The sequence below is a fragment of the Nymphalis io genome, chromosome 8 (assembly GCF_905147045.1).
Source record: "Nymphalis io chromosome 8, ilAglIoxx1.1, whole genome shotgun sequence".
Lineage (NCBI taxonomy): Eukaryota > Metazoa > Arthropoda > Insecta > Lepidoptera > Nymphalidae > Nymphalis > Nymphalis io.
The window spans coordinates 5,285,514-5,298,507 of record NC_065895.1 but is presented as its reverse complement, the minus strand read 5'-3'; the positions used below and the strand labels follow the sequence as shown (position 1 = coordinate 5,298,507).

At 31.8% G+C, this 12,994-nt stretch overlaps 1 protein-coding gene across 4 annotated transcripts in view; it reads right to left on the bottom strand.

Annotated features, from left to right (window-relative positions):
- Positions 1-12,994, bottom strand: part of LOC126770311 (plasma membrane ascorbate-dependent reductase CYBRD1-like) — a 58,551-nt gene that overhangs the window by 36,458 nt on the left and 9,099 nt on the right. For 3 of the 4 annotated variants that reach the window (XM_050489673.1, XM_050489671.1, XM_050489672.1), the window contains exon 2: positions 10,371-10,731. In XM_050489673.1, coding sequence (XP_050345630.1) covers positions 10,371-10,525 — 155 coding nt within the window. In that variant the 5' untranslated portion in view covers positions 10,526-10,731. Of the gene's footprint in view, positions 1-7,340; positions 7,568-10,370; positions 10,732-12,994 lie in introns of those variants that run through there. The other variant, XM_050489675.1, reaches the window with a different exon arrangement.

Below are 12,994 nucleotides of genomic sequence, written 5' to 3'. Positions count from 1 at the left end.
ATATATCTGCTTATTGACATATCTTATGAAAGCTACTGAATAGATTTTGATTTAACTCAGCAAAATAATTAGGTACAGTGCATACACACACAACAATTTTTGTTACGAAAAATAAACACAAAGTACAATTTTTGTTACGAAAAATAAAAAGGAATATGTAAATAGCTATATCTGGTAGCGCTTTGCAAGTATATATTGGTACTGTTGAATTACATAATTAAATAAAAGACGAAGACACTGGCATATACATTTATTAATATGGAAACAAATTAAAAGAGTTTCGGGTATATACACAGGGGGTATGTATGGACAATGGTGACCACTGACCGTCAGGTGGTGATGGTCGATGCTCATATGCATTGCATGTAAAACTTACATTTAAGGTAATCGTAACGTTATAATGTTCTTCATCGACGATCAGGTAAATTACAGTGATAAGCAAACTGATGTAACCTTGTTTTTTATCTTCTTTCAATATTCACATAGAAATTTCAAGGCGATAAGTAAAAGGAATTTTAGGTTGTTTGATTAGGCAAGAACTTGAATAATAATGATTAATCCCTACTTTCTTGCGAGCATTTTTGAATTCGACAATTCGACAAAATTTTCTGTGGGTCAGAAGCTGGATTGCTTGAACAGCTAATACATATGTTAATGGCATGTTTTCCTCTACCGAACGACTAAATGCAGGCAGTATGTTCGTGATGAACTAATCTTTAGAATAAGGAATTTAAAAAAAGGAATCTTCTTTTATCCGTCCCGTAAGGAGTGAGGGAACGGAATTGCTACGCACACACTTTCTGGTTAGTCTTTGAAATTAATCACTGTAGCGAAAATCAAACAAGGGGCAAACACCAACAACGAGACCACACACACACATGTACAATGAATGACGACTATATTTCACCATTTTTATTTCATTATAATTTATATTTATCATTTAATAACATGTAAATCATAAAAAAAACTCAAAAGAAATATGTATACAAGAAAATAATAGTAGTAATAATTTATTAAAATTGCTTTTAGTCTATTAAAGTAAAGCGAAGGTTTAATCACAACTTTTAATTCACATTTGCATATGTAATTTACCAGTTTCCAACGCATAATATCTGACTGTGGAAGTGAAACGTTAATATAACCCCCAGGTTAGGTGGAAAGTTAGTAATAACGTACAAATTACTCCATCCTTACCGCGGGGCCAATGACCTCGACAATTGCATAGAAACTCGACGATTGTCAATGTAACACGATCCTATCATTTAAGGACGTATGTATATGAGAAATAACACTACCTCCCGCTTTTATGACTATTATGATTTTTAATACATTTTATCGTTCCTTTTTTTGACATAGTTTAAGCCCCTTAATTTCTAATTAATTGACTTCCATTGCACTATTTTCTCGTATCTGATTATCAAATTATTTTAAATTAAAAAATCACAATAATCAGTCAGATGTCTCAAGGAATAGTAACTTAATATTTTTCGTATATAGAGCTCGTTATCTAGTATTACCTATTCAAGTATCCAATGGTTACCCACGTCAACGTGGTTTTCCGCCTGTCTGACCCTTCCGACAAATGTGGCGGGCATTTTGTTCTGGGACATCGCTCGACTAGCACAAAGGTTCTTTATTGGACGCGAACCACCTTAGTCCTTAACGATAAATTCTAAATTTAAATTGCTGTAACATTCAATTTTAAGTAATTTTGGGTGGAAATATTTAGTCAAAAATTATGTTTTAATTTTGAAATTAATAAAGATTTTTTACTACTTCTTTCACAATATTCAATACGTCTCCTAAAAGATACGAACCTGACCGAAAGCCAAGGATTTAAAATAATACAAAATATTAATTATGGTCACACCATTTTTCGAAAATGGAACGCTTTTGTGTTGCCGAATAAATAATTTTAACTCAAATTCTCATGTTTTAACACACGTAACATATTAATTATCTGTCACCGAAACCCGCAATATAACTTACACACACTAGATAAAGGGATAGAAGAGTCGTGAAAATATATTTTCAGCTGCCATATTTTTATAACACATGAATACTTCTATGAAGCATTGCAAAAAAATACCCGTATTCTATCCGTTGCTACTCCGAGATTTGAATATAAAATGTCACGGAAATATTTTAACCGAGACGCTCGATTTTATTTCCACTTCAGACGTCGCTTTTGTCTTTCCAGGTCTGTAATTGCATGGCTGGAACGAGAGATCGGAAAATCTAGAAGGGTAATTTAAATATCATTTCTACGTAATTATTTTTCTGTTTTAAAATTCGTAGTATATTTATTTTAAATAAAATATTGCTTTTATTTGTTGGTTTAGTATTCTTATATACTCGTACCGATGTAAGATATGGCAAATTTTTATTAATGTTGCTTAGGAATTGAATTTTTTTTATTTTCATAAAATAATGTCGGAAAAAATTTTGATTGGTAAACTTTTTAAGACTTCCACCAATTAATATGTAGCTCTATAGTTATGTTTAACCTAAAAAATAGTAAATAATCAATACATGTCAGTTTAAAAAAAAAGTAAATATCGTCTGATTTTAGATTTACTTAAGATTTTTAAAAAATCAGCATAATCATATTTTTATTTCAATTATCATTGTTAATATTTTGACAAATGGCAAACTAGATTCAAGATAAAAAGTACTTAATGACACGAAAATAGCGTACCTATATAAAATGTATTTAAGGCATTTACGCCGACATCATGCCTATATTATTTTAATAGGGAATTAGCTTAAGTACATAATCACTCTAAAACTATCGTCGTTTCAAAAGTAGGATTCTGAGTGGGTGTCAAAGATATACACTTATTTTATTAAGCGGGAGCGCAGATTGAATCAAGGTCTGGTGCAGTGATAGATGTCCATCTTAATGTATAAATTATGAAATAGTTGTTTATTTTACCGACAGTTCTTAGTACGTTTAGTCCTTTATTTTTGTTTACATTTAAACCTCTTTGCTAAAAATATCGTGAGCAGATGAACTTGTTTACCCGCTGTTCACTGACCAGCTATGGAGTAGCTTAATGGATAAAGTAATCGACTTTTAAAACACTTGGAAAAAGATTTTTGTTAAAGAAAAGTAATAATTTTCACCTAACAGGTTTATAGACTTACTCTGTATTTTCTCCTTTTCTCCTAAGCCTTTAAATTGTTATTAAGGATTTAAGAGTTAATACTAATATGTTCTATCTAAAAGCCAGATTAAAATCTACACGATATTTTGTTAGACTGAACGTAGAACTAATAATCCTTTTCGAAGCCAGTGTTTGGCATATACAGGTAGAAAATAATAATGACGATTTTAATTTGATCGAGGCGTGTACAAGGTTGATAGGTCAAGAGAGGAAATTTATAATTTAAAAAAAAAACTTATTTCTTGAAAGTAATAAAACCTCCTTACACAACTTATTATATTAAGTTTAATGATGCTTTATTATTCGTATAGAGCTAACTTATTTTAACTAAGCAGCTAGTTTTCAGTCAAAGTAAAAACTACCATTCCACTCAACATACATACTTAATTTTACGTAAATATATGATGGTAGAATCGAATATACTTTTACATTATGGTTATCTAGTCATGTGGGTGTATACCCACCCCAGCTCTCCACTTACCGTTAAGTGATAATCCGTCAAAATCGATCAATAAAAGATAGGGATAATGAGCTCTTTACCGCCTTTATTCAACTCATATTCATATCTGATTCATAACAAAGAAATCATAATTTTATTAAAATATTACTTATTCTTGTGACAAATCTAGGTGGTCCTGATTTCTGCCGTAGCTATTTTTGATTTTTATTTGTATCTGTTTGGCTTTAGTGTAAATAATTCTTATGTAAGTAAAATAAGCACAAATATACCTAGTTTCTTTATTAACAAGTTAGCTGATTTTTAACTGTTGAATTATTGCATCGCAAATGCATTTTAGTATGTAAGTCTTAATCAAAATATACTCAAGCAAGTAGACTCCTACAAAAATATCTGTGTCATCATTTTACAAGATAAATTAAATGTAAAACTACCATCGGTTAGAATAAAGAAACAAGAAGTACAAGTAAGAATCTCCATATAAATAATTATAATTATAGAAATGTAAAAATATACGTTAGTAAGTTACGTGTTATGGAAAAAAGTACAATATTATGTATTTATTTAATATAAATTAGTATTTAGAAAATATTTCATGTTTTCAAGTGAAAAGGTCAATTAGAAAATTTTATTTAGATATTTCAATTCAAAGATTAAATTGAACAATTAAGAGAGTGCAGATCTCAAATTATTTTCACTAACAACAAAGTACTTTAAAAAATATTACCGTAAAGGTAATGTATGTTAAACACGAGTAGAAAGTTATATTTCTAATATAAGAAGCAACTGGTTTCCTAGAAATCATCAGTGGCAAGGAAATCGATTAAACGATAGCGGATGCCGCCGTCGTATTCCTTACGCCAGTTTCTTGTTATTAAATATAAACTTTAACTCGACCGTAATAGCTTGTTCTTATTCTAGTGTGTATCTTATTTCCTTACTTAAATAACTTCCAAGTTTTAATAACTTAGGTTAACTCGTAAGATGCATAATTAAAAAAAATATTTCATAGTATAGTTTCATAATATTTTTCCACCTGTAAAGCGATTGGATGAAGCTAAGTTTAGATATAATTTTTGACATTGCTAAGAATTTTAATATAACATATTTTCGACATAAATAAGGTTATCGTTGACAACATTGAGCGGCATATTGTTAAAATATTCGAGCGCATTTTCCAACTTTTCCGATTAATCCCCAAGAATCTTTTAAGCTGCACCGTTATGCAAAATGTAGAGCTCTCATAAATCCTCCGTAGCCTGAACATAAGGGGTTAAGCGTAGTCAGTTTTAAGACGCTAGCATACAATATTTTTATATATTTAAAATGACAAAAATGCATTTCCTATAATACAGAATAATAGATATCTTATATCATTTCATTCTGTTTCTACAATAACATAGCCTGATTAAAAAACGTTTTATTTGTTACCACATGCGCATTATGTTATATAAATATAATGCTTAAGCATATACGTACTTGTTGTGCATATTTACGCATTATTTAAAGATGAAATCACCGATATGTTGGATGTAACGATATGCGAAAATGATTGTTTTGTATTGTGTTACGTAACAATGCATCGGATAACGCTCTCGGCATTGTTTTCAATGCCTTAATATATGGAATATGTAGAGCGTAAGAAGGTGCTCAGTCCGAACATTATATGATTTACAAACGTATATGTAACTTCTACCTGTCGTTCGCCCGTGGATTTTTTATCGATTAGAGTTTCACTAAGCCTAGAAACGTATAAAGTGAAGTAAGAACCTCCAAATATTGTACAGCTAAAGCTTTCTCTCATCTAAAGGACACGAATTGACGCGCGTTTAATAATCCCAAACATATATAAAAAAACAACCTGTTAACAGCTAAGGGTATGGCTCATTGGCCTTGGAGCTTATTCCACCACGCTGCTCTAGTATGTTAGTAGAAAAGTTATGTGGCATATTTCACCATCGAGCACGTGATGATAAACACAAAATATACACATGAATTTTTAATCTTAATATGTTTTTAATTAAAATTTTGCATTCTTATAAAAGCTTTCAACGACAACAAAAAAAACCAAGTTGTTTTACTGCTGGTGACTTTCTAATGCATCGCAAACAGAAACGCACCACTATATTAACACAAATCTTGTAATTGCTACCAGCTAATCCTTTTAAAGAAATACGATGTTACGTGTGGAGCCTGCTTCATATGTACTTAAAAATGGCGGATCATCTGTCAAGTGCATTTGCCAGACCAACTCGTTCCGCTCTCATCGCTCTCAATTCGCAACTGGAAGTCGACGAGTTTTTTTAATAAACAAGCAATTTCTTTCACGCAAAAACGGTTTAGTGACACTGATCTAGCGACATGTTTTAGGTGTTAATAAGCTTGATATATACTAAATAGAAAGTTCAATGCACTCTAGATTAATGGTTCACTTAACTGGTTTTATTAATAAATTTATATATTCATGTTTTTCTCTGAGATGAAGTTTTAATAACTAATTTATTTAGCATCTAAGTTTAGCGAGTCTGACAGCGCAACGTCGTTGATTAAAAGACGTAATTAACGCAGTGCAAAACATTTCCATTAACTGGAAAACAACAAACTAAAACGAAAAGAATAATAAATCCTAGTGTTAATCTTGGTACCAAAATTATTAACTAAGAGACTAGTGGCAATAGTTTTTAAAGCCAAACAATAGTATTATAATTTTTACATGTACAGTGTACATAGCCTACATATTATTTAATTACTTTTATTCATGGTCATAACCATACAGTTCTCATATATAAAGCATATAATATTAGTTCGTGGTACCCATGCAGTATACAAGTACATCAGTAAATAGCATCAATTTCATCCCATTTCCTGAGCAGCTCCCTGTGACTGAGACCCACTCTGCAAATTATTAGATTCAATAAAATTACTCTTGGAGGTCAAATCTACCCATATTTCTTCCCAGAGGATTTTAGTTCGTTTGTTTTATTAAGCACGTGCTTCCTTTGAAATTTATTTCGATCATAACAATTTTTAAATTAATAATTGACTTTCTAAATTTAAACAGTTTTACCGACAACGAACTAGCTAAAAAATTATGTATTGCCTACTGGCAATGTTACGTTAAAAATACATTACATTAGTTATATTCGAGGAAGTAAGTCGGTGAATTATCGATAGTCCTTGTAATAGAATCGTATTCAATTATATTAAATTGTTTAGCGTAATTGCCACCATCGCCTCATAGCCGTTGTTCGAATTCCATATTCAAATGTAAACTATTTTAGCAACAGATAGATAGATATAATTTGAAGAATAAATGTTTACAATAAATACAAGTTAAAACAAATTAAAACTCATTGCAGATTACAGAGACATTCCTGCATTCAATCTAACGTTTTCTGGGATTCATCAAATCATGTCATAAAATGATTACCCGCGATAAAGTAATATTTCTTTGTCAAATGAGAATGATAAATGGTCGCAAATATTGTACAAACATTTGTTAAATAAACGCGAGTATAATTTTACAGTATATTTTTTTTTCTAAGAATAGAAAAATGCGTCAAATTATTACGTTTTTATCAAATTTTCTTCAACAAATTAATAACGTAGGTATCTAAATTTTAACTTTTTATTTCAAAATTACTACGTATGAATAATGAATATAAAAAATACTAATAATTATTTATTTTCAATGAAAAAATAACAAAATAACTTACTGTTGACTTTTGCGTGTCATTTTCTTCAAAAGTTAGTCACTTTTTTAAACAAAAACACTGGTAGTTACTGTTCGCTGGATTTTTAAGAAAACGCACAAAACACAAACACGCCGTAAGATTTAAAAAAATATTCAAAATTGGAAATTTGGCGGCAATCGTCACATAAGCATGTTTCCCTCCGCGATCGTGTCACCACTCTCCGAGATCTCGACTCGATCCGAACACGATATGCGCCCTACTTCAACTTTAACATATCGTTTGCATGATAGAGACCGCAAGTACCTTTCTCATCGCTACAGAAAGAGACAAAAATATCAAATAAATATTAATGACAGTTACAATATATTTTTATACTTCGTAATAACTTATTTCTTAAATATTTTTATATACATTAACAAAGTAACTTTTGATAATGGTAAAACTATTAAATAAATGCCTGTAGTCGTATCACAGCGCCATCTATATCAAAACGGTTGTAATAATTCGTAATAACGCGTAGGAAGTGCTTCGAACTTATTTCACATGAATGAAGCCATTGATTTGGATCTCTCGTATAAGGTTATACACATAGATGGCGCTACAATATTGTCGACGTTAAAAATTATCGTTAGTGTTTTTTTTATTAACTCGGCTTCTCATAAAAATGCTTTTCTACTGAGACGTGATGCTCGATATTCATGTATCCTTGTTCTTTGCTTAAATTTAGTTACACACTGCTTAAATTTAGGGTTGTATTTTGTAATTTATTGTACATATTATATTACAACAAACGTAATTAATTATTCGTTTTTGTAAATATGTTAACATAACTGCCTCGTTAATCTAGTGGTCAGCTAGTACAGCCTCATATCACGAGTTTCCAGAATCGAATCTTGTTTCAGTTCAACAACGATTGAGTATTGCGATCGATATCGAATTAATGTCCCATAGTATTATGAGAGTGTGAGAAAAGAGAGATCACCTATTCGTCTTCTATTCTCCTTTATTGCTAGCATGTGTGCGAACCAGCAGCCTCTCACAAGACATAAAATTATACTTAAAATGATTATTATTTACATGGGTTATTTTATTTCTTTATATAAACACGATTTTATTTGTTTTGTCTTTGTTTGTGTCGTAAGCTTTCATCCACTATGCATCCGATCGAATTGAAACATTGTACAACTGTTTTTGACACTTACGTGAAAGTCAGTTAATAATATCATCAAAGTATGAGGTGGAGCGCGAATCGAAACGGACAATTGTTTACGAAAAAACTTTAGTGTCATTGCAAGCCATGGCCATGCTTCTGCTAGTATTTTATATAACTACGTTTTGTCATCCACTTACACTGTTAATCATGAAGGAAAAAGTCAATATTTTTAAAGCAAAAGCGTTATTTTCAAATTCAAAATCTATTCGATTTAATTTCTGGGCTTGATAAAATCATTGTGTTATAAAGTTTTTATTTGACTGCCTCGTTGGTCTAGTGGCTAGCTATAAGGCCGAAAATCCCGAGGCACTGGACTCAAACTCTAAGTCGGGTCATTAAAAAGTTATTGGGTTTTTCTCTCGAGAAATTATCAGTGTTAACCTGGGGTCTGAAAATTGTCAGTGCTTACCATGCCTCGTAAAGCACGTCTAGACGTTCGTCCTGCGCCTAAACTTTATCTGGTCGTGTCTGATGTACCGTTCCATCGGATTATGAGAGCAAAGGAATTGAGAACTGTTTCCTTGTTCGCATTTGGCTAGTCTTTGAGACTGGCTGGCTTGGCCGAAATCGATCAGAACATTATTTTTATTTACATTTTCTAGTTTTAAATTGTTTCTATCCTAAAACTTTTATAGTAAGCTATCCTAACGCGATCGAAAAGACAAATCATATTAAAGGATACCTTAAATAAAACATTGTTTCAATTTCAATAAAGAATATAATACCGCCTGTTAGCCGAAACAAGACAAAGCAAATCTCTTTAGAATCAGATAGATTGACAAACACAGAATACGAGACATATCGACTATAGTTCTACCCTGTTTCCGCTATGAGTAGACTGTTGTTTCTCTTATATACTGTAAGAACAAACTCGAAACTCACCTCAGAAATCTGTCGTGAAATGTCAATAAGTGATATGCGACCTTGAACATAATAATTATTACATTTTAAGAATACGCGCATCATAATATTATATCGTATAAGTGGTTTATTTTCAACAAGAGTATTGGCCTCATACAGAATAGTACTATTGTATCAAATTCATTTAATAATCAGCGAAGCTATCGAGGAATAAACACAAAAAATAAAAGGCCGATTTGATCTATAATATCAATCTTTTTGAAGTCAGCTAAATTATACGATACGTACCGAATACCTAGTAAAGTATATAGCAAGTAAATTATTACGCTAAAATATAATATTTACTTGGTCAAAGTGAAATCATCTCATGTCGTATCTACGTTTTAACACAGATTTTACAAAAGCCGAGATGGCCTAGTGGTAAGAACGCGTGAATCTTAACCGATGATCGTGGGTTCAAACCCGGGCAAGCACCACTGAATTTTCATGTGCTTAATTTGTGTTTATAATTCATCTCGTGCTTAACGGTGAAGGAAAACATCGTGAGGAAACCTGCATGTGTCTAATTTCTTTGAAATTCTGCCACATGTGTATTCTACCAACCCGCATTGGAGCAGCGTGGTGGAATAAGCTCCAAACCTTCTCCTCAAAAGGGAGAGGAGGCCTTAGCCCAGCAGTGGGACATTAACAAGCTGTTACTGTATAATATTTACTACTTGATATGTGCTGGACATTTTAGAATGACTTCATTAACATAACGCCCAGTTGCAGTAGTTCGATCGCATTATAGAGGAACACATTAAATTATCTTAAAACAAACAAACAATATCTCTTGACAGTATCAGTACAATAAAGGACATTCGTATTTCAAAACGAGGATGAATTTAATTGTATTTGATTTTTTTATCTTGTATAAAGCAAAACCTATGATAAATTTCTAAAAGTACTTATGAGTAAAAAAGTTCAAAGCAACTTACACTTTAATCTTCTTCCCTTCGGCCTGAGAGATAGTAGCTGGAGGCGGCGGCAGGTCGTCCATCGGCACCTCCTCATTGGGTGGCGAAGGCGGAGACTTATCGAATTCCGCGATCGGCGCTAGTTCCGGCATCGGTGAAACAGAATTGCTATCCATCGCTGACAACTTTATGGGAGACACTTTGACTGCTTTGTAAACCTCGTTAACACCAAGCAATTGCCGGAGGATATTATCCTGTTCGAAATTCAAACACTCAACCACCTGAAGTTCATATAATATTTCAGAAGCAAATGTCTAATTCTCCGTTGGAGTTATAACGATATCGTCAAATCTCGAAATCGACTCCGAGCGAAGTTCGAAACCTGAAAGCAATTATCTTTATTTACTGTTCTTTCGAAACAGCCCTCGTTTCAGCTCCCATTGCAAGATTACAGGACGGCTATATTTGTTTTGATTGCGAATTCTCTGACCGGAATAAAAATACTGTTTGATTACACTTTCATATAGAACGTTGATGAAAATAAGTATCAACTAATAATGTAAGTAAAAAATATCTACGATCGTTATTATACATTATTCGCATTTAAGTATAGCCTTATTACCAACAATAATAAAAAACAATAAGTATTTAGATACCTTATTGTTGAATATATACTATAATAAGTTCATTGATTCTTGTGTTTTTAAGTTGTTGGTAAACCCAAGTTCACAATAAAACGTCTGTTTCCGATAGTAGATACTAAAATTGTGGTTGAGTTAGACACGGAAGGACAATGCCCTTCACCCTATATTTATATTTCGTTGGACATGACATCACTGAAGGGATCAACGATGGTAGAACATCATTAATATTGGGGCATGTGGGAATAAATAATGAAAGTCGATTTACACCTAGTATAAACATAGTCACTAATTAATTATTTATTTATTTATCGCTAGCTTCCGACTGCGGCTACGCCCACTTGTCTGATGGGAGATGGGTGATATAGGCCGATGTGTTAAAACAGGGTATAAGCTATTCTAAATTTAGTCCGAATCTACAGTAGTTTTTGCTTAAAAGAATAACAAAGATCATCCATCTCTCAAACAAACTATCTCGTTTATAATATTAGAAAGATAAATGATACCTACTGTACCTGGATGGTTCTTATATTAAGTAGTTATAACGTATTTAATTGCTTATTATTTTAAAAGTAGTAAACCAAGCGTGTTGATAAGGTATAGAAACTTAATCGTACTTTCCAGTAAAATCTAGCAGCACAGATAGACGAGTATTATTTTGGTGTTTCCCGTCGAAAGGTCATAAAGCTACCATGAGTAGCCAGGTACAGGCAATTTAAATAAAGAAAAACTTTTACTTTTAAATCTTTAAAGCCAAGATTGCCTAACGACTTACCACGTGAGTCCTCATAAAATTAGAAGAAACGTGAATTTTCACGTATCAAGTGAAAGAAACAATCGTCAAAAAGCTTCCAAATTCACTCAAAAACGAGTGTGGAGATTCTTATAAAATTTCTTTACAATATTAATAAAAATTAAGACAAAAAATCGGACAAAGAAAGCACGCTACAGTGAACGAAAAATGGAGTCCATTTTAAATAGAATTAGTTAAGAAGTGCTGAGTCTTATAAGTCCTAGACAGACTACTAACAAGATAACAAGCGCCCGACTTGATTGAGCAATTTGTACTACGGCTAGTTATGTTTGAGGAATAATTGGTGAAATTAAATGGGAAGTGAAAACCAGCTAGACCAGCTTCAATACTTTAATAAATACATTCAGGTTATCAATATTTTTTCAAAATCTATAGACATATTTAGATAGTCTTATGTTTTTTTTATTATCTAGCTTGTACACCTATGTTGAATGTTAACAAATTTATGGCCTTTAAATCTGGAGGTAAATAGCAGAGGGAAGTACAGTGCTGTCTTCAATTTCTATGTAGGTATTAATAAGCGATTTTTATAATTCGTTCCTTTTTTACTATTTATATAAGGAGGACTTATATAAGGATGACAAACAAATATTATTTGAAAGTTGTCGTAGATTAGCACAAGAAAAATGACCAATTTCGTCCAAAAAATTGGTTGAAGTCGACCATGTGCGATGCTTATATAAGTATGAATGACACAAGGCTAAGATTAGTGTATCCCTCACGTTAATTATAGATGTAAAAAATAGTTAAACACACAATTCCTAAAAATAAAAAAATAAAATAAAGATTTATACTATGAATCAGTTCCCGATACATTGCAGGTACTCGTATATCTCTTTCAGGTTGAACCCGAGAGTATTGTTGCCACACTTCTAATTCCACTAAAACCGGTACAAAACATATTACGTAACCAAGGAAGAAATTGACTTCAATCCTCTAAGGACGGCTAATAGTGGTACAGAATGAAATAAAGAATATTTATTTAACAGGAACATTGCTATATTTTAACGTATGATATTAAGTTAAAAATAAATTAATTGTTAATTGTTAAAGTATTTTTGAAAAGATCGGATACGTTAACTTTATTACAGGATTAAAGTGATACTGTAATTACGTACGTACATTTACAGTATGTTTATTATATCATAATCTTCGAAAATATGATATAATAAACGTAATGTAAATGCTGG